This window comes from Peromyscus californicus, unplaced genomic scaffold (genome assembly GCF_007827085.1).
Source record: "Peromyscus californicus insignis strain IS unplaced genomic scaffold, ASM782708v3 Scaffold_12__1_contigs__length_115047231, whole genome shotgun sequence".
NCBI classification, from domain to species: Eukaryota; Metazoa; Chordata; class Mammalia; order Rodentia; family Cricetidae; genus Peromyscus; species Peromyscus californicus.
In genome coordinates this window covers 45,888,280-45,908,965 of record NW_026294413.1, presented here as the reverse complement: position 1 = coordinate 45,908,965, position 20,686 = coordinate 45,888,280, and the positions used below count along the sequence as shown (strand labels likewise).

The 20,686-nt window shown below is 41.1% G+C and overlaps 1 protein-coding gene across 7 annotated transcripts in view; it reads left to right on the top strand.

Annotated features, from left to right (window-relative positions):
• Epsti1 (epithelial stromal interaction 1) overlaps positions 1–15,277 on the top strand; it is a 132,385-nt gene extending 117,108 nt beyond the window's left edge. For all 7 annotated transcript variants that reach the window (XR_008216979.1, XM_052732682.1, XM_052732681.1 and 4 more), the window contains 2 exons: positions 4,757–4,856; positions 11,690–15,277. Coding sequence is in view for 6 of the 7 variants with exons in the window: in XM_052732682.1 (XP_052588642.1) it covers positions 4,757–4,856; positions 11,690–11,698 (109 nt within the window). In the remaining variant the exon portion in view is untranslated. The remainder of the gene's footprint in view (positions 1–4,756; positions 4,857–11,689) is intronic.
• Positions 15,278–20,686: the final 5,409 nt, after the last annotated feature.

The window sequence follows — 20,686 nt, the reverse complement described above, 5'->3', positions numbered from 1 at the left end:
GGCTTGCTTTCATTTTGTAAATGAGGGACTTGAAAGATGTCTAGTAGATGCTCCAGTCCTGAAGGTGCCTCTGACTGCTGGTGAGTGCTGATGCCCCTTTGAGTAGACTTTGCTGTTTCTAGGGTTCTCACAAAGTACTTTTAAAATGTTAAATGTGAGTTTATATGTTTTACTCTGATTTAGGGAAACATCAAAACCTTGAGATATTGGTTAGATCATTTTGTTAGGTAAACTGAGGGGAGGAAGGGACCTTTATTATTGCCTATGAAGTAGGCCATAAATTATCTAGTGTTTTTTTATTGGTTTTGCTCATTTTCTCTTTAGAAGACTTTTGGTTAGAAAAACACTGATATTATTTTTATATATACAGTGGTTGCTACCAGTAGCCAATTATTCTTCTGGGTTAATTAGATTAAAAAGCCTTAAGCATCTTAAAGATAACAGTGTGTCACATTAATAGTCCCCATTGCTAATACATTAACCTTTCATGGGTGCCAAATAAAAGTGCATGCTATTTGGTTAGAGGTGGAAAGGGTTGCATTTTTGTTACAAGAATCTTGGCCATCATTCTTTAAATTTATTGTCCATACTACCAAATACATAAATATTGTTGGGAATGTTTATTTTCTGTACCTATTTTCTCTCTTATTGATTCTGGTGACACATAGATCCAAATTAAACCCACCAGGAAATCTCTGTGGATAATAAACTCAGTAATCAAGTTTGAAACAACTAACCAAGCCTTTAGACAGATATTTTATATTCTTGATCAATTTTTGAAAAGAGTGTGCATTTGTACTGCCTTTAAAGTTTATAGCATGCATTCCCATGGTATCATGAGACACACATCCCATAATTCCTTAATGAACAAAAATAGTGGTGCCTCCTCTAAAGGCAACAACACAAACTATGTAGTATGCATGTAGGGTATATACATTAGATGTACCCTGGGGGCATGATTTCATCAGCATTCAAAAGGCGACAAGCATTCTCCTGTTTAGAAGTTGACATAGATAAGCACTCAACCTGCATTTATGATAGAAAGCTTGTGGGATTCCACGTGAGCTTTTCAATGCATCCTACAGTGAGTGTACACCTGGAACTGCACCTGACCCTGTATAACCACTTCAGCAAGGGAAGCACCTAAGAATCCCCGCAGAGAGCTGATAGATCACCAGTTTAAAGGCTCAAATAGATCTGGATTGTGAGGTGAATGCCAGAATGAACCCTATTGATTTATGAAAACTCAAACCATCTCTGAGTAATAGTTTTTAATCCAAACTAACCCTCAGGGAGAAAAAACAAACAAACAAACCCAGAGTACAAGTTTGACAACAATAAAATGTACAGTCTCAAACTAGTCAACAAAAATGTAGCAGGAATCTTTCCTCACTGTTTGGATTCTTGTTGCCGATGGAGAGAAACAAGCTGCGCATTCCGTGTCTTTGTCTCTGGTTGACCTATTCTGCAGTGGGCAAGTCAGTTGAGGATCTTCCTAAAGCACCATGGAGAACTCAGTCTCTCTTCCTCTTAGTAGCCAAGCTTGTGAGTGAACTTGCTTTATGAAAACCCAGTCAGAGCAGTTGACACTGAGCCATGTGTACTTTGTAATCCACATCAGTGAGCTTTTCATGGCACAGCCTCTGTCCACAGCCATGGATGTAGGGAGCATGTGCTGAGAAGTCCCATTCACTCAATGAATACGTTATCAGGGCACACTCAGCCCAGGCTCTATTCTAGGTAATGGGGTGAACCAGCGGAAAATAGTCCCCAACCACATGCAAATCACAAACCCAGAAACAATTACACAGTGAGACTTTTCCAAATGGTGGTGAAGACCATGACTGTGATATCAGAGTGAGCAGCTGGAGGTGACAGGTGATTAAAAGGCCTCATAGAAGAGCTAACATCAGAGGGTGGGGAAGACGCGGGTGCACAGAACTCAGAGGCAGAGACTCCTACTGGAAGGGCCCCTTATTGTCAGCAAAGCAGCAAGTGCAGAGGCTGTGTGGTGGGAATGAGGTTGGACTTTGCATCCCAAAGTTTGGATGACACTGGATGAAAAAGAGTAGAGAATGGAAGCTGGCCCAAAGTGGGAAGGATGAAATACGAGATTGCGTAAGGTAGTGACTCTTCTCAAGCCATGGGAGACTTTGAAGCAGAAGGAAGGTGTCTCAGTCACTGTTCTGTTGCTGTGAAGAGAAGCCATGACCAAGGCAGCTCTTATAAAAGAACACATTTAATTGGAGCTAGCTTACAGTTTTTGGAGGCTTTGTCCACTATTGGCAGGAAGCATGGCAGCATGCATTGGCAGACATGGTGCTGGAGAAGTAGTTGAGAGCTACATCCTGATCTGCATGCAGAGAGGGGGATACTGAGCTTGATATGGGCTTTTAAAACCTCAAAGCCTACCCCCAGGGACACACTTCCTTTAGCAAGGTCATACCTCCCAATCCTTTCAAACAGTGACACTCCTTGGTGACTAAGCATTCAAATCCATGAGCCTATGGGGGGCATTCTTATTCAAACCATCATTGGAGGTAAGATCACTTTTCTAACTTGGGGTGGGGTGGGGTGGAGGTTGTATTGTGAAGAATGAATGACAGGGTAGGGTAGAGACAGTAACCCAGAGAGGTGATAGGACATGAGTGAATTCAGGATGTGTTGATTAGTAAGACAGTTAAGATATCTGGTGGTTTGTATGGGGTGAGAGGTCATTGGGGAAACGATTGAGGGAAAACTCCTCCTTATGACTGACCAAAACCCTAGATAAAGGAGTTGGGGAGATGCTTCAGCCACAAAGGGCTTGCTGTGTAATCATGAGAACCTGAGTTTGGATCCTCAGTACCTGGGTAGAATGATAGACCCATCTATGGCCCCAGTGATTTGGTGTGGAGGGGATAGAGACAGTGGAGGCATGTTGGCCAGCCAGTCCAGCCAAACTGAGCAGCCCAAAGTTCCATGAGAGACACTGCCTTAAAAAGTAATAGAGAGAGAAATTGAGGCAAGCACCCAGTGTTAACCTCTCTCTGGCCTACACACACACACACACACACACACACACACACACACACACACACATGCACTAAAACCAGCATCAAGTGTGTCCACATTCCAGAATGCCTTTGGTTGTGTTGCTTACAGGGCAGTTTCCACTCGTGAGCATTCAAGGCTGTAATTTAGTAAGATTTTTCTCAGCCTGCCTGCTGAGAGATTCAGCATGGTGACTCAGACATGGGGTCCTGCAGTGGGCCAGGCTGTGGCACTTGCATAGGTTTCTAGGGTGAGAACAGAAAGCTGAGATGCAGCCATGCCTACAGGGAATACACTTGTAGAGAAACAGCTAGTCAATCCTCAGAGATCAAGATGAGCCCAAACACAGTTGATATCTTGGCTGGTGCTGAGTGAGCTCGGACTACATGACTGGGCCACCCAGCCATTGTTTTCATGCAGTTCCCCATCTCAGAGAGCTGTGACTTTGACCATCCACCAGGGCCTACTTCTGCTTTCCATGACTTCACAGGAGGCAGATGTGCTCAGTTCTCACCTTCCTTTCCTTCCACAAATGCATGCTGAATAGCTGCTTATGCTAGGTGCTGTTTCTGCCCCAAGAACTTTCTAGTCTTATCTTCTAAGTTTCTAAGTGACTCTGTTGCTATTTACCCAGCTTCTGAGTCCCTGCCTCTACTCAGCCATGCCTAGGTGACTTAGAGGATGGTGTTGAAATGCCCATAACTATTTAGAATAATAACTAATTATCAAGTGAGACTCCAGGTAGCCATCTGTAGAAATAGTCAGCGCATCTTATCTGTGAGTCTATTCATGGCTTGAACAGACTGAACTGAAAATACTCGGAAAAATTCTATATCTATAGTTATGTGTTATAACAATTTTCCTGCCCCATTCTTTAAAGAATACAGTGTAATAAGTCTTTACTCGTTATACAACATTGATACTGTATTAAATATTATAAGTAACCCACAGATCATTTAAAACATATAGGAGGACATGTGAAGGGTGGTAGTGCTATGTCATTCTACAGAAGAGACATGACATCAGTGTCCTCTGGTCCCCACAGGCAGCCCTGGAGTCAGCCCCTCATGGATACTGAGGGGTAACTTGTTAGACCACCTCTGGCAGCCTCCATCCTGACCTTTGCGAACATGATTGTCTCATTAATTCAGATTTAAGTTTTGAGGTTGGTGGCTGTAAGTGTGGCAGAACATCAGAGGAAGGTGTACTTATTCTGTCTTTTGGAACTTGAACTTCTTTCCTCTCCTTACAGCCTGCTGTTTTCCTTCGCCTTTCCTCTAGCGTGATTCCGGATGACTGACAGGGCCAGAGAGCTTAAGTGGGAACAGCTCTGTCCTGCCCAGCATTGCCACGGAGCTTCCCACCCCCCACTCCCCACCCCCACTCCCATTTAGTTCTTCCTGGTTCTTCCATCTCTAGCCTCTGTCTCATTCCTTGGCTTACTTGGGTGACCAGAGGACTAGCTAAGATGATGGAGACCCAGTGAGTGAAACTTTCAAGTCGAGAATTGATGCCCTTTTGGCTTGAGACACACCAGTACCAGCCTCCCAGTAAGGGACCCTTAGCAGACCCCATGCGTCACTGGACCGAGGTTTCCATAGACCTCCTCTAAGCCGAGGGGAAGAAGCATCCCACACCAGTTTGTACAGCACATTTGCTTCTCAGAAAACTCTTATCCCTGCAGCAGGCTTGCTACTTATGCACATTTTTCTTTGTTTTAAAGGGTAAATAATGCTTTTCTGGACCGACTCCAAGGCAAAAGTCAACCAGGTGGCCTCGAGCAGTCTGGAGGCTGTTGGAATATGAATAGTACCAACAGCTGGGTGAGTGTTTTCTTTTCTCTAAAGAAAAAAAAATGTTTCCAAGTCAAAGGATAAAAATAAGTGATCACTTAAAAATATATTGTGAATTCCCCCTAATCATCATCATCATCATCATCATCATCATCATCATCATCACCATCATCGTGTACTGTAAAGGGCAGCCAGGGTAATTAATATAAATTCAGCAGGGAAGAGAGAGTGGAGGAAAGAAAGGAAGGGGAAGGGAGGGAGCAGAGAGAGGAGGAGAGAAAGAGGAGGAGGGTAAGAAGAGTTTCAGTTTGGGCCAATTAAAAAACAAACAACAGGACACCTACCTTTTGTTCTTAGCACGTGCCGGCCTGGAAGGCTTTTTTTTTTTAATCACCTTTGCCCAGACCTGCAACAAAAACAAATGAAGATTTTTTCCCCCCCAAGGAAATTTGAAGTGAAATGTGGTTATGAAAACACTAAGCATTCTTCTCCAGTCATGGGGCCTCCTTGTGAACCCAGCACATCAAAGAAACTAGGATTTAACTTTTCACTACAATGTGATTTTTTTTAAAAAAAAAAGCCCTATAGCCAAAGGTATTTTTGGAAGATGAAATATCCTTACATATTTCTGTGGGAAAAACACCCTTGCAATTCTATGTGTTTAATGTATTTTTGTGTGCAATATTCTTGAACCTATAACAAAACTTCAAAATATGTGTGACTACAAGGTGTGCAGAGTCAGAAATCAATCACAATTTATTTTTTAGTTTAATTAAATCCCAAGTGAGTGAGGACTTAAAAGTATTTGTGTGTGTATGTATTTGTACGTGTGTGTGTGTGTGTGTGTGTGTGTGTGTGTGTGTGTGTATATATATATATATATATATATATATATGTATGTATATTTGGAGTGAGGAGATCAGATGTGTGTGTGTATGTATGTGTGTATGCATACATATGTGTGTGTGTCTATACATATATACCTGTATATTTGGAGTGAGGAGATCAGATAGATGTTTTTAAATCATCAAAATCTAACAAAATAATCAAGTGCTGGGCTGGTGAGATGGCTAAGTGGATAAAGGTATTCATCATCAAGCTTGATGACCTGAATTTGATCCCTGGGACCCACATGTTGGAAAGAGTGATCTCCCACAAGCTGTCAGCTGACCTCCATAGAAATAAATAACTCAATAAATAGTTAAAGTGCAAAAGCTCACTGTGGAGAAATCAATGCATTAACAATCTTATATGCAGGACGCCTCAGAAGGCAGCTAGAAGTTAAAATTGGTAGTTTTTATTAAAATATACGTATTGGAGATGATTGACCATGAGCACATTTATAGAGAATGTGTCTTGGATGGGTCTATTCTATTCACAATGTATGTTGATTTGCTCTGCTATGGCATTCAGAATCTGGACAACATGAAAGAGGGCGAACACATTTGAAACTCAGTCTCTAGGTTGTGAGCTTGTTCACGAGGCTTTGTGAGTAGGAGACATAAGAAAACATACTTCGAAATCAAATTTTGTCCAGGATTTGAAGCTCCACTGTTGAGTTTTAATCTCTCCACTACTCAGCAACTTCCAGGAGTCCTTGGAGAAGTGTCTAGGATCCAGGGAAGGTGTGGCAACATGTGAGTGCGTACATAGCAACTGGGATTCAGCTAAGGAGGTGACTTAAAACCCAGCTCCGCAGTGACTACTGGCGAACCTTAGAGAGTGGGTGACAAATTGTTGCTTAGATTCAACAGATCAAAGAGAAGACCGCTATGTTCTTAGGACACAATGGTGACAATGATTGGGTCAAAATGTTTTACCAGGACAGGCATATCCAAATCCAAGGTGGTTTTCGATTCTTCTCTTATTTGAAATTATGTGATAGAAAGGTGAGAACGTCCTCAGTCTCACCCCATCTTTATTCACTTACACATATTGAGACCTTGCTTAATTGTGGACCAGAGCATCTCTTTTTACCTGCTGGGACACTGTTCTACTAACATCCTTCTCTCCTGAGTCATCAAACATTCCATCAAAGTAGAAAATTCTACCAGTGTAACAGGAGCAAACATACATTTTGTTGATACATTGCTGCCACTGACTTAATTTCCTACTTTTTCAAAAGCCATCTCCTCTGTAGCTCAGGCTGGTGTGGACCTCTCATCCCCCCTTTTCCTGGTGCATAGGATTGCAGGTGTACACCATCGTGTTGTCTGCCTCTAGGGGTTTTTGTTGTTGTTCTTGCTGTTTTATGTGAGTCAACTTTACCAGTAGTTTTGTTTGTTTGTTTGTTTTATTATCTTTTCATGGCCACTGATAATGTCCACAGTGCAAAAACCCTTGGCTACCCTTCAAGTTTGATCTCTGGCTTCTCAGCACTTGGTGAGGTGAATCTTTTCTGCCTTTGAAATAGTTTCTAGGACACATTCCTTTGCTGGGATCCAACAAATCTTAGTGGTCATTTCCTTCCATTATCCTTCCCTGAATCTCCTGTACCCCAGGGAAGCCACATTCCCGACTACTTCATTAATACCTTCTCTGCCTGAAGAAACTAAGTATCTTCCATGTGCTTACTGTTCTTAACTTTCTGTTCCCAACCTAATCCTTTTCCTCTAGATTTGCACATCCAATTGGGTTGACTAAGATACATAACAGGCATTTCGGCCTCCATATGTCTAAAACTAAACTGCAAACATTTTCAGTCTGACCTTTCCCACCACCTTCACTAGCATTATCCTCTGTCTAGTTTCTCCCAGTGCACTTCCAAATCCTAACAGTTATTTCCTGGGTTGTTTTCTTATGTTCATAATTACATATCTAGAATCTGTTTTCAGTAGGAGAGCAACAGAGGCCATAGCTTGTCAATTTCCTCTTCAAAATCTTCCAGGGGCTTATAGAACTCCCTCAGCCACTTAGAGTAAGAGCTAGGATCCCCTCTCTAGCTCCCAGGGTGCTACATGAGGTGGAATCTGTCTCACCCCTGCTCTTTACTGTCATGGCTCTTTCTAGCTGCATCGGCATCCTTGGGGGTATTTAAAAACGTTCTGACACTGGCTGCCTCAGTTTGGGACCTTTATATACCTTCTCCCTTTATACACCTCTTCAAAGTATTTGTCATTTCTCTTCCTTCAAGAGCTTTCTCGGATTCCATCATGTTGATAGGATTTCCTTAGATTGCTAGTTTTTAAGCCTTGCGGTGCCCTCCCCACATCCCACTGTATTTTCCCACAACACTCTTCCTCCTCTACCATATTTCCCTAACACATCTATTTATACATTTGTCTGACTGTTTTGACCTCTCTGCACACAAGGATGGGTCTCTTGGATTGTTTTGTTTGCTAATATACCCCAAACAAGAAGCCATGCCTAGAATCTACTGCACACACAAGAGAAACAAGTCGTTGAGATTTCACATTATGAGCACAACAAAAGATTTAGGAGAACATTTTGATATAGTAAAATGAATAGGTATTGAATTTAAAAGAGCTGTGTAGGAAGCATTTGCTAAAATAAAAATGAGACTTGGAATAACGAGCAAAACCAAGGTACAATTAAAGATGGCCAGGGCCTGGAGAGAAGGCTCAGTGAAGAGGGCTTGCTGCACAGTCATGAGTGCCAGACCCCAGTACCCGTGAAACAAGCTGGGCTTTCCCAAAGCGTGCAAAGAATGAGTGACTGTGGAGTATTCATCCCCAAATGGCAATCTACATCTAAAGCTCAGGAAACATCACAGAAGGGGGGTGGGGGTGGGGTCGTAAGAGCTGGAGGACCAGGAGGAGTGCGATGACACAGTGTCTTCTGGACACGACAAGGCTGTAACACCCTTGAACTCCCAACAACGGGATTCCCTGCACAAGGCCTGCATGAGACCACATCAGCCAGCGTTCCAGCACCCATACATGAAGAGCACCCATGGATGAAGAGCACCCATGGATGAAGAGCACCCATGGATGAAGAGCACCCATGGTGCTATCCCTAGTTGAAGAGCTATAGAGAGTCGGGGGCTTCTAAGGAAGAGAAAGTCAGTTTTCTTCCAAGACAAGTTCCTTGATAGTTCAACCAAAGTACCTACACGCAGTACTAGTTGAACTCCATAGGTGTGTGTGTGTGTGTGTGTGTGTGTGTGTGTGTGTGTGTGTGTACATGTAGCAATTATTATGGAGGAGCACTTCATGAATTTGAGAATGGACTCTGTAGGGGAACATGGAGAAGAATTGGAGAGGGAGGGAGTAGAAGATACGATGAAAATTCACAGTAGTCATGCATGCAATTCTCAAAAAAGTACAAAAAGGACTTTTGCTCATAAACATAGGTTTAAAAATCATGAAATTTTTATAGACCTTTAAAAACATTAGGTAATATAACCTCATTAAGTTATACGTATCTCAGAACTGCAAACACGATGCTCTAGTTCGATTTTCTGTTGCTGTGATAAATGGCATGGCCAAAAACAACTTGGGAAGGAAATAATTTATTTCCCCTTATGGTTACAGTCCATCATGAAGGAATGTTAAGACAGGAAATCAAGGCAGGAACCAAAACAGTGATCATACCTTGCTTCTCCTGGTTTGCTCAGCTGCTTTTCTTAGATAGCCTGTATCCACCTGCCTGGGGTGGTACTTCCCACAGGGGACTGGGCCCTCAGACACCAATTAGCAGTCAAGAAAACGTCCCTCAGACATGCCCACCAATAGAGGCAAATAGTGTGTCAAGTTGACAACTGACTCTCATGATGGTACCCGGCTTATCATAAAACAAGCCATAAAAAAACTCCTAAAATAGTATATCTCATAAATTTTGTATGATCATTTCTACAGATACAGAGAAAGCATTTGATAAACTCAAGTGCTCATTTGTAGTCAAAAGCTCTATCAAAGGAGAAATAGAGGGCAAGTTTCTTTATTTAATAATGAAAGCAGAACTTCATAATAAAACAAAACTTCAACAAAAACCTTTCTGTTGAATTATGTATAAGTATTGAAAAGGAAAACAAATCTATAAATTACATCACATATGATGTGATCACCTACATAGGAATCTCAAAGAATATTTATTCATATTAGAGTAAATAAGGGCTCACCAATGTTGACTTATGTAGAATCAGTATATAAAACCTAAATTCATTTCTACACATTTAGAGCAAACAAGAAAACCAAACCAAAAATATCTGATTAAAAAATGTGAGAACTTTTTAAAGAATTGTAAGACATTTCAGAAAGACTCTAGGGAATAAATAGGGGCAAGCTGTATCCTGTTAATGGATAGGAATGAGTTTCCAGTTTACTAACTGTGGCTTAACTAATTGTGGAAGCAAAGAGTCAAGAAGAGTTGAAGATAAAGACATGTACATGAGGACTTAATTGTTTAGGATGGCTCAGAGTTGGTATTGGCAGGCCAAACATTTGTGGGCTTTTGATGTAGGACAGAGCAGTGGAGAACACATCCCTCGGGGGAAATGGACTCTGCAGCAGATGTGTTGAGGACCCATGTATAGCTACTGGAAATTAGACAACACTCTCCTGACACCATTTACAAAACTCACCTCTAGGGGGAGTCAAGCTTATAAAGAAAAACGAAACCTTTTTAGATTTTTAGAAGAAAATTAAAGACATTATTTATAAAATTGACCCAAAATATAAACGAAAAAGAAAAAATAACTATAGCTACATTAAAATTTAATATATCTATTCCTCAAAGGACCTCAATCCAAAGTCAGAAAAGAGTGCCAGAAATTGGTCTTTTATTCTGGGTGTATTTTGTAGATACCAATCAGACTAGAGTTAGTATGTAGGGTATATTCCAAATGGGTAATTTATTTAGAAGTGAATGGATGGCAATTGAGATTCTCTAAGTAATATGAGGAAAAAAGCTATGCCCCCAATGATGACTGGGAGGAAACATGGGAACCAGTAGAAAGCCAAAGGCAGAGAAGAAAAGGAAGAAGGCAAAAAATGAGGGACTATGGTAAAAATCCATGGAAAGAATAGTTCCTTGATATGTCACATAGATTCTTGGACAGGAGGCCCCTAATAAGTGTTATGTTGAAATGACAGATAGGATTGATCTTTATTTCTTAAACATTTTTTATTTCATTATAGCTTGATATTGCTTAATGTATATAGTTATTCTTCAACAATTTTAAATGGCATATATTTAAAAATGCATTTTTATTTTGTAAAGTTCCATGTTAGTTTTCATGAGGCACCTGATGTTGAACATGTTAAAAGTCACTGTCAAATGTTTGGTTACAATAATAGGCAAGACTTTGTGGGATATATCTCTGAATGCTTTGTCTTCAAGGACAGTTGAGAACTTGATATGACCTCTGAGTTTCCATAAAGGGCTAACAAATCAACAATTGTCTGTATCCCAAGTATAGTGTGGCCCAGTATTACAAAAGGATGATCCCTTGAACACAGTGGAAGTGGGCACTCATTAGTCCGTCTATCAACCTCAAGGTCGCCTTAGATGTCACCTTCCTGGTGAATAAGCCAGTGTGACTCCACTAATACATTTTCATTCCAATTCCTTTGACCCAGATTCTGTCCTTGCTGTGTTTGTGGAGGTGCCAACACTTAGGAACTCTAATATTTGTGACCCATGCTGGCCTGTGTGTAACAGCACAGTCACTAAGATGTCATTGGATAAGACATTACGTTCTCAGCAAAGATCATGTAGCAAACTAAATGCACCATGACTTAAAAATCAAATTCATTTCACTGGGACTTCAGTCATTAAAAAACAAAGAAGGTTACCTTAGTCTGATGCACTGCATATAGTTTGCAGGAACTCCATTTTGGGTTGTACAGGCTCCAGATTTTATTTTGCTATTTGTGGTAATTTATGTTTTCTTTTTATTTCAGGGTATTTGAGAAACAGTCACTACCATCGGGCTTTCATCAGCTGACCTTGAAAACCCTCATGAGATGCTTTTCCTTCACACAATTTTGTTTGGCTTCGGTCTTCATATCTCAACTTCAACTGCCCACCCACTCAGCTGAGCGGTTGTGGGTGGCCAGTTTTCCTCTGTCATTAGTTATGTGTGGATTTAGAGGCTCATTACCGACTCGTGTTTAATCTCTACTGCCAGCATAATGTTACCTTATTTTTCCTAATTAGTTCTGCCTCTTATTAGAAGGCTAATTAGAGCAATGTTAGTAAAATAGTAAAAGGGAATCACGTGACATTCAAGGTAGTTAGAGCTGTGGATGCTGTAGGCTTGTGTCTCCTAATTGACTATTTTTTTTCTTTACTAATTCTTACAGCAGGTTTGGGGATCCTTTGGGGTCTTTCTGAATTCCTACTTTCTTAATCTACAAATTTGAGCAAAAGGAGATCTCTTATACTTTTATAGACAAATTTATAAATAAATTCCCAACTACTTCTGTATAAATGGGTCATTTTTTTAAAATGAAAAGTTCTCAAAGAGTCTGATTATAACATTCATTTTTACAGTCCATACAGATCAAATACAGTAGGCAGTCACTCTTGGGTCTTTTCTTGGTCTTTATACATTGATTAGTGCTGTTCCCCTGATTTTCAAATGGGAAAAATTTGTTTATTGGAAAGCCAATATGTTTATAAAAATTAACTAGACAGCTATAGCCCCTTATCTGATTTGTAAGTATGAGGGGAACTTATCTTTTCTGTGTTCTATGGAGCCTAGTTTAATTAGCTCTCCTGTTCAAGCTCCGTGACCTTGAACAAGCTCATCATTCTTAGAGTAAAAGAATATTGATCTGTCTACTATGTAGTTCAGTCCCACAGCCACCTTTCCATTCTCTGTGGTGCATTGCATTTAGTCTTTCATAGAATTAAGGTTGGAGGAATGAATGTGTGTGTGTGTGTGTGTGTGTGTGTGTGTGTGTGTGTGTGTGTGTATAGATAATAGATATATAGATAGGTAGATTACAGACAGATAAGTTATAGAAAGAGAATAGATAAATGACAGAATAGATAGATGACAGAAGATGGAGTTGACAGACAGGTAGGTAGACAGAACTCTAATATTTATTAAACCAATAATACTTCGTAGCATCAAGACATCTTCTATTTCACCAAATGCCCTGTTAAGATTAATTTTCCAGATCTCTATATTCAGAGAAACATTGGGATTTGAAATCTTGCGCCATGACACATGACTAGGGCCATGGTGCCATGCAGAAAGCTCCATACTGGGTGGGGTGAAGGTGGCTAAGAACAAATGGTGTTCTGGCAATTTCTCTAGAACAACAAAAAATGCAGATACTTTTGTTTTCCTGTTCTCTGCCAACAGAAGCTGTGTGAGTGCTGCTGACACTGATATGAAATGTTTGGTCCATTCGAAACACTTGTTGTCATATATGAAGAAAGCTGAATCCCTCAGCCTGTGTTGGAAACACTGCCAAACCAATTGTAAATGTGCTGTGGTAGCAGACGTTTTGCTGCCATGGCAAGCAGCCACTTTAGCCATACACCCGCTAGCCTGGCTCCCTCACAGATGTGTTTGGTGTGTGTGTTCAGGAATGGTATTCCCCTCTGCGGTGACCGTCACTGTGGGACCAGGGGTAGGTGAAAGGATACGTTCTTCTTTGGAAGGCTCTTGGGGAAGTTGGCCCGAATCTCCTTCTTAGTATATGACATTTTCTGTCCTCCCCAGCAGATTGTTCGTGTGTCTGGTTCCACTTTTTTTTTTTAAGTGCAGGTATGGAAAATTACAATATCATGGCTGAAATTATGAATATGTATGGGCTGTAAGTATCTTTCTTAAGGAATTTCTTGAAGTATGTAGATGGAAGTTGCTAGGAAAGAAACATGAGCCATTGCCCGAGGGACCCTACTATTATGCCTTTCGTATTTAACCAGCCTTGTTGAACCAATTGGAATGAAGTTTGACTTTTAGGTAACTCTGGATAGGAAATCCTCAAGTCCTGTCTGTATTTCTATGCTTTGAGGGAGCTTTCTTTTTTCTGGGAAAGAAGCAAATTATTGTAAAATAATTTATGTGTTATAGAAATAAATATTGACTGCTACAGATAAGCAATTAACAAATTGATAATATTTCAGGTTTTATTCCTAGATAGTTAAAATTAAACTTTGTTGTGTATCCTTCTGGATCCTTTCCAGTACATGTATCAAAGGATGCTGTTGGCTGAGAGTGAGCTCCTAGAGTTTGAACTGGTGATTAAAATACACACTGGTGAGGTTGTCTTAATCCACTCAAGCTGTTTGAAGAAGCTTCCTGAGTCTGGCTAGCTTATGAACAGCATATTTATTCCTCATATTTCTGGAGGCTGGAAGTCCAAGACAGGGGGACTCCCAGACTTGATGTCTGGGGAGACATCACTTTCTGGCTGACCTCCTTCTTGGCATGTTCTCATGTAGTGGAAGAGGCAAGGGGTCTGTCTTGAGCCTCTCCTATAGAACACTGATCCCGTTCATATGGAGTCTATCCCTGTGACCTGATCACCTCCGGGAGCCTCCATTTCTTAATGCTTTTCACTGTAGGGATTGGGATTTGAACATATGACTTTGGTGGGATGATCTGTTAGTTCCTTGTCTCATCACTGTGATAAATGCCTGGCAAAAACAGCTGAAGGAAGGGAGGGAGGTAGGGAAGGAGAGAGATATGGATTAATTTTGGCTCATGGTTAGAGGATGCATTCCATCATGGTGAGGAGGGCAGGGTGGCAGGAGTTTGAAGCAGCTGGCTATGTTGGAAGCAGATGGAGATGAATTCTATTGCTCAGCTCATGTATTTCTCCTTAGATTCGGTCTGGGACTACAGTCCATGAAATGGTGCCACCCACTTTTAGTGTGGGTCTATCAGTTAAACCTCTCTGTAGTTAAACCATTACAGACACACACAGAGTTTTGTCTCCTTGGTGACTCTTAAGTTCTGTAATACTGACAGTTGATTAACCATCCTGTGGGGATAAAAACATAGGAGTCTTGACCTAAGTGATAAAACATTCTTCTCAAAGGGCCCTGCTAGTATTTATCAGCACCAGAAGTGTACAACAACACCCCAATACATGTACTTTCTCTAATAGAATTAGTGACTTTAAATCTTTGCCTATAGAATGAGTTAAACATGTCAATAGAGGGGTTACCCTCTTCTTCCCATGTGCTTCCTGCTCAGTGGCTTCAGCTTTGTGGAGAGGAGAATTTAGTTGTGTGTATACTTGCTTGGTTTGCAAAAGATCTGTCTATGCTGAAGTGTGATTTCACAGATATTCTTTTAATTTTTTGTGGAGGATTTTAGCCTTAAGTCCATTATTGAAGTTTGAAATATTTATGTATTTCAATTTACCAATCTTTTTCTTTTATTTCTGCTTGGTATCCATTTGATCAATTTTAAAACATACATATCAACACTTGGCCTAGTGGTCATCTGAATCAAACAAAAGATACCAGCTTCCTCATAGTAGATTTAGTTCTGAGTGACATAGGATAGATTGTCCCATTCCTGATGTGACACAGCTCTCTGTACTTGCTTTTTACTAGTTTATTTATTTTTATTTATTTATTTGTTTTTTATTTATTTATTTGTTATTTATTTATTTATTTATTTATTTATGTTTTTGTACTAGATACATATTTCTTATGGTCTTCACATACTCTGTTTAGGTTGAAAGAAAGCATTGGATTGTTTTAGCTGTGCTGGCTATTGACCCAAGGTCTTGGGCATGCTTGGCAAGCTCTCTACCACTGTGTTATGCCTCCATCTCTTGGTTTCTTGAGGCAGGTTGTACTGTGTGGTTGAGGCTGGCCTTACTATGTAGTCGAGGCTTGCCTTGAGGCCATGATCCTGCTGATGCTTCCCCCTTAATACTGGGGTTGCAGGCACACACCACCACTCCTAGCTAACACAGAATTTTTTTCTTTGGATTGATTTTGTTTTACAAAACATTATGGGCAGCCTATGAGTTGGTTGTCTTTCAAAAAGTGTGAGAAATTATATTGTCATTATAGCAAATGTAGATATACCCCCTCCAAATAAAACTCTTGACACTTATAAATATGAAAAATTTGGGTTGAAAGTCAAAATTTTATGACAATCCATGCTAAAATAAACAACTGAGTTCTGAAAGTGTATAAGCACTGAAACCATGTCTCCACGCCTGACTGCAAATTGCAAGCATTAAGCAGATAGGTCATGATTAGGTATACCTATTTATTCCCAAGAAAAGGGACCTGTGGAAGCCTGCCTGTCAGAAGAGGGAATAAGCATTGTATTAGAACAGCTAACAGATGGAAGAAAATAGCAAGAAGGCTGCGGGCGTTTTGTTTCTAACTCAAACTAAGCATGCAGGAGCTAGCTTTGTCCTGATGTGCATAAAGCAATCCTGGGTGCTGTGTAGCACATTTACATGAGGCTAAAAAATACACCTTTCAAGTCACTGTAAAAACTGCAGAGAATAAATGTACTTCAGGCCATTTTATTTTCAAGGAATGGGCTCTGTTTAGGAGCTCTTTTCTTTTTCAAATATGCCATTGCTCTAGAGTGGGGTTTAAAAAGCATCATAGAGAGAGGATTTTTTTCTTCATTCTGTTCTTAGACTTATAGGCTCCGGAGTGGCATTTTTTTTTTGTAAAAGGCAAATGGGGAAACACTCTCATGACATTTATTGTCATGATATTGTGCCATCTGCTGGGATAGAAGATGCAGGGAGGCCCGCACTGCAGCACACACAGATGCCACAGCTAATTTGTCACAGCCCTTTGGCTTTGCTGGCTGCTCAGCTGCTCTCCGTGTGCTGGAGTCGCCTTTCTGGCAGTCCCCAAAGATCAGGGGCTGCAGAGGAGCTGCTGAGAAAGTGACATTCTGTTCTTTACAAAATGCTAAGCCAGTGACCATCACCAGAGTCTACACTAGTTAGAAATGTTCATGTTTATGTTTTGGGAACCAGACTTATGCTAGAATGAAATGTAGCTTAGGACCAAGAGAAGAAACAGGAGAGGAATGTTTGACATTGAACAGTTTGAATTAAGAACTCGGAAGTCAACATTAAACTATTTATATTCTAGTCTGTTTGAAATATGAAGTAAGAAGGCATAAAATGAAGTGGTCTGGGTCCTCTTTAGGATTTGGAGCAGCTGTGATAAGATACCCATTTCTGGCCACACTAAGCAATCCCATCTCTCCCTAGTGTCTTAATTAATTCTCTCTCATCCATGCAACACCGCTGCTGTGCAGAGGCAGAGCTCCGTTCACACAGGCTCTCAGGGACCTGGCCCGATGGAGGTCCCTTCTCCTCCTGCATTTGCCCTACAGCAGAAGAACACAGTGGTTGTGCCTCACACCAGGCAGTGAAATGCTTTCTTCAGGAAATGACACACTTGGTTGTCGAGACACTCTCTTACCTTGGTGTTCACACTACTTCCCAACTCAGGAACTCCACCGCAGTGCATGCTTCAGCCTGGAGTCGCCAGAGATTGCATGTGTGTGCCACCATGTCCAGCTAACAAATGCAATGCCTGTTCATCTGTTTTTCTAAGTGGATGTATGAATGAAAGTGGACACACGCCACAGTGTGTGTGTGTGTGTGTGTGTGTGTGTGTGTGTGTGTGTGTGTGTGTGTGTGTGTGTGTGTTGGGGGAGGGGGGAGGGGGAGGGGGAGGGGGGAGGTCAGAGAACAACTTTTGGGAGTTTTTTCTCATCTCCCACCTTGCTGAGGCAGGTGATTTCCTGTTTCTGCTGTTGTGCTGAATACACCAGGCTAGCTGGTGTCGATGCCTCCTACCTCCTTGTAGGAGTGCTGAAATTAGAGCGACGTGCCACCACACGCAGCTTTTGTATATGAACTCAGGGTTTAACTCAGGTAATTGGGCTTGCACAGCTTCCACTTTTGCCTCCTGAGCCACACAAAAGACCATCTCCATTTTTTCCATTATGCTAGTCAGGCCAAATTATATGGCCATCTCTATCTTTTTATTATCATCATGCATTATTTACACACAATAATGAATTTCATTGTATATATGATCATTTACCCCAGTTAACCTCTCATGTCCCCATACCCCATTTACTTATCTTTAAAGACACTTGGAAAGAGGATTTCACAATGTTCTCAGAAGAAATTAAGAACATTTGTAAACAGGATGAGTAACTACCCCAAATGTGTAAGACTCACCCATGAAAACTTCTAATTAAAGATGCACATACATGTGAGGTAATATCAGATACCTAGTTCAGTCCAAAATCTGTTACGGGGATAGTATAGGTCAGGGACTGCACTAGATCTAGAGACTGCCATGATGTATAGGTCAGCCATAAGGAAGTCTAGGCTAGGAATGTGGCTTGGTGGAAGAACATCTGTGTAGTATGTGGGAAGTCCTGGATTTAAATCCCAGCACCATATAAAACCAATAGACAAAAATCTCTCATTTGAGTTAGGAGCATACACAGATAACCTAAGTCAAATATAATAAGAACTATGCAGAAAGATGAAGCAAGAGATATAAGGCACAGGTAAAACCTAAAACTTTGTGCATGCATCTCAAGTAGTTTACGCTTTTCAAAAGCCATAAGAAGGGAAGGGATCAAACTAGATATTTGTTTAAATAAATCATGAGTGATTGACTTATGGGATCCAGATTTGTGGAAATCGAGAACAAAGTCTGAGTACGTATTTAGTAAGCTGTAGGGGATGACATCAGCCCCAGTGAGCAGAGATGGAGGTCCCAGTCCAGAGCAGTGAGTATGGCTAGGGGGAAGAGAGTGCATATGTGTTGTTTGTAGGGCAGAGACAGAGTAACAAGTCAGAGGTAAATTTCATATGTGAATACATTGATGGTGACATGACCATAAAGGGAAAATCTGAAGTATTTCAAAGGGGAAAGAGGGTGTAGTCAAAAAGAACTTCAAAAACTAAAAATCTAAAAAAGCTACTCTGCCTTGTTCGGTGCCTTACTCCCAGGCTTATGTGTGGTGTCTGCTCATACTAGCCATGCAGGGAGCATTTGCTGAATGAATAGGTTGGTTTCAGGAATAAAACTGCCCTTGGTAGAAAGAAATAAGTATGGTGTTGGCTGGTAAGGGGTAGGATACAGAAAACTGGAGGAAAGCACATTGTACTGATGTGGGTGTAGAAATGTGTTGGAAGGGAGATAGAAAGAGAGAGAGAGAGAGAGAAAGAGAGAGAGAGAGAGAGAGAGAGAGAGAGAGAGAGAGAGAGAGAGAGAGAGACAGAGAGAGAGACAGAGAGAGAGAGAGACAGACAGAGACAGACAGAGACAGACAGAGAGACAGAGAGATACAGACAGAAAGAGAGATCCACAGGGCTGAGATGGTTGTGGCTGAGTATGAAATGGAATGGGGGATATATTGCAGTAGAGGAGAAGCACCCTGGAGAAACTTTCAGGCTCTTGGAGTTTCTCACAAGTAGTTTGCCAACTCCATATGTGACAGTCAAAGATGGAGGAACGTTTGTCTAATATCAGACTACACTGAACAGTTTTCATAGCCTCAAGCCCTGCTGTAGGCAACCACTGACATAAGCCAAATGGCTGGCTTTGCACACTGGTATGTGTAAAGGATGTTGGCAAAGGCTGTCCTTTAATTGCTGTGGATGGTGAACAGTGACCCTTTGGAACAGAAAGAAGAACCACTTGATCTGGGAGATACAGGGGTCCCACCCTGTGGTTCACTAGTGTTGAATTGTTGGATAAATCTCTTCCTTAGCTACCACACAGGACAGTGTTTCCATGAGTTGACAAGGTAAATGGTCTTAGTTAGCATGATGGCAAGGTAGAAGAATGGCAAGGAAGTGCTGACTTCGTGGAAAATGAAAGGACTCCATCATTACTAACACTGCTCGCTCTTCTTCCCTTCTCCCACCTGCCCCGTGCACGTGCAACCTTGGCAGTCTCCCCCCATCCTTGCATCGTCCATTGGCAGGAATTCCACTTCCATAAACCCCCAGCCCACTCTCCCTGCCCCAACTTCACAGCCACTCACCACTGTCAGAAAGGACTATCTGGTTTTGTCTCTTGCACCTTGCATCTACAGCCTAACAGGAAGGTTGGAATTTGGTGGACAAATGAATCCTTTGAGATTTGTGCCATCCCAAAGGATGGAGCTTGGGATTCTGAGATGGTACTTAACACTTGGAAAATGTAGATTTTAAAGAATCCAAGAAAGGATCATTGCAATACTATTCCTGAAGAGCGGACTCAAATGAATTGGTGAGCTTTTGAAGATGTAATTCATTTTAAGGTCATGTTTGATTTTTTTGAAACTTTAATACATGTAATACACTGTATTCTGAACACATCCTCCCTCATTGCCTCATCCTCATTTTTCTTGTCTCTTACCTCTCACCACACAGTATTTTTAAAACTTTTATTATACACACACTTTTTAAAAAGTGTCTGTATAAGATCTAATAGCCATAAATGAGGAAATGTGTGCAATATTTATCTTTATGAGGTTGGGTTAATTCATTTATATAGTTATCTTTATTTTCTTTCAATGACTTAACTTTTTTTCTTTATGGATGAAAAAAACTCCATTAAGTATACATACTACATTTTCCTTTGAAGTTATAATTCTGTCTTTGCCATCCATATGCTGGGAAGACAAGAGAAGGTGACATTTAGAACCAAGGTCCTGTACACCCTACTAAGAGACTCATATTGTAAAAGGGCATGTGCCAAAAAGTGGGAAGAAACCTATCTCCAATGCTGGTGTGAAAGAGACGCTGAAAAGAACTGGGGGACGGCCATATAGGTAAGAGCACCTACTGGGCAAGCATAAGAGCCTAAGCTCAGTCCACAGCACACATACAAAAACCGGGCATGGCCACACGAATCTGTATTCCCAGTGTTATGGAGGATAGACAAGAGAATTGCTGGGGTTTGCTGGTCAGACAGCCTAG